Source organism: Otolemur garnettii, unplaced genomic scaffold (genome assembly GCF_000181295.1).
Source record: "Otolemur garnettii isolate 467f Iridium unplaced genomic scaffold, OtoGar3 scaffold00142, whole genome shotgun sequence".
Classification (NCBI taxonomy): Eukaryota; Metazoa; Chordata; class Mammalia; order Primates; family Galagidae; genus Otolemur; species Otolemur garnettii.
In genome coordinates this window covers 1,548,685-1,550,324 of record NW_003852537.1, presented here as the reverse complement: position 1 = coordinate 1,550,324, position 1,640 = coordinate 1,548,685, and the positions used below count along the sequence as shown (strand labels likewise).

The following is a 1,640-nucleotide window of genomic DNA, read 5'->3' as shown; positions in this document are numbered from 1 at the left end:
CCTCCCAAGTAGCTGGGACCACAGGCACCCGCCACAACACCTAGCTATTTTTTGGTTGCAGCTGTCATTGTTTTGGCGGGCTAGGCTGGATTCGAACCCACCAGCTCAGGTGTATGTGGCTGGCGCCTTAGCCACTTGAGCCACAGGCGCCGAGCCTCCCTGTCTTCTTTGAGGCCTGCCTCTTGTTTTTTCCTTAATGCACCCAGTTCTTCCCAAATTTGAACCTAGGCAATGGGAATTTAGTGGAGATCTCCTGTTTCAGAAGTTGGTGAAAATTGAAGATGTGGCTGATGTGGCTGTATCCTTCATCCTGGAGGAATGGGGACATTTGGACCAGTCCCAGAAGTCCCTTTGTAGGGATGACAGGAAGGAGAATTATGGGAGTATTACTTCCATGGGTAAGAATTACTGCACCTGCATGGATTAGGACAGCTTAATTTTGTTATTTTGTAAAGATTATTTCCAATATAGCCTATAGAAGCATGTATATTTTAATTGCCGTGAGCTCTTTTTTTTTTCTGTGAAAGAATAAATCAACTTCTTTTCCTTTTATTCAGCCTGTTCTAATTATTGTATTTAAATTAGGGTATGATTAACACTCATAGTAGTGGGGGTGGATAGTTGTTACACTCTGGCAAATATTAACCTTTTACTGCTTTAAAATAAAAGGGCTTAAACTCTTCAGGTTTGGATTTTGACAAATTTTTAGTATTATACTCCTTGATAAATTGGATAATTTTTAACAGAGTGATTGTGATTTATGAAAACATCTCAGACTTTGCTGAATAACTCTTCACTATAGTAGTTATTATAGTATCTCAGTAGCATTCCTTTCTTCCAGTGCATGGATGTCTAGTTTTTCACTGCATTATCATTCTCAGATCACTGATAACTTATTTTATGATGTTTGCCTTGGCATCTACATTTTACATGTCACATTGGTTGGATTTTATGCCCCTATTTCTAACTAAGTTTTGATCCTGAGGATAATTGTTAATAGCTCCAAAGAGGTACTTTGGGAAAATCTGTTTTTTTTTTTTTTTTGAATTCACCTCTGGAAAAAAGAAAGCCCTATGCTTGTTTGATTTGTTAAATGAGAGAAAATAATAAGAATAAAATGTGGGGGTACAAATAGATGTGAATAAAGGAAAAAAGTAAGTGGTGTTGGTATTACCTGTCCAGTTAAATGGGTGAGAAAAAAACACTTTAAAGTCTGTGATAAGGTTTTTTGTTTAAAAAATGTGTTAAAAATATTTTCACTGTTTGTCTTTTTAAGGAGAGAATTAATAAAAAATAGCTGTATGATAAATTAAAATTGTCTTCATCTTATAAGAATTATAACTCTGTCTGAAAAGAATAATGATATGATCATCAGAAGGATTAAATATGCCATAAAATTGTAAAGTGCTTAACATAATGCCTGGCCAATAGCACCTGGCAAATGTTAGCTCTTATTACCATTATTATATAATATTGAACACTCTTTTTCTTTTCACAAAAAGATCGTATTAGGAAATTCTCAATAGGCCATGCTCTCTCTAGCATTGAAAAAATAATATTCTCTTTTTTTTGTTAACTACAGAAGATTTGTCTCTGAAACTATATTAAACTTCATTGTCTTTTTTTTTTTTTTTTTTTTT

General features: G+C 34.4%; 1 protein-coding gene across 1 annotated transcript in view; it reads left to right on the top strand.

Annotated features, from left to right (window-relative positions):
• The window catches only part of ZKSCAN5 (zinc finger with KRAB and SCAN domains 5), a 19,045-nt gene that overhangs the window by 10,767 nt on the left and 6,638 nt on the right, over positions 1-1,640 (top strand). The window contains exon 3 of the mRNA XM_012810785.2: positions 174-398. Within this exon, the coding sequence (XP_012666239.1) occupies positions 174-398 (225 nt within the window). The remainder of the gene's footprint in view (positions 1-173; positions 399-1,640) is intronic.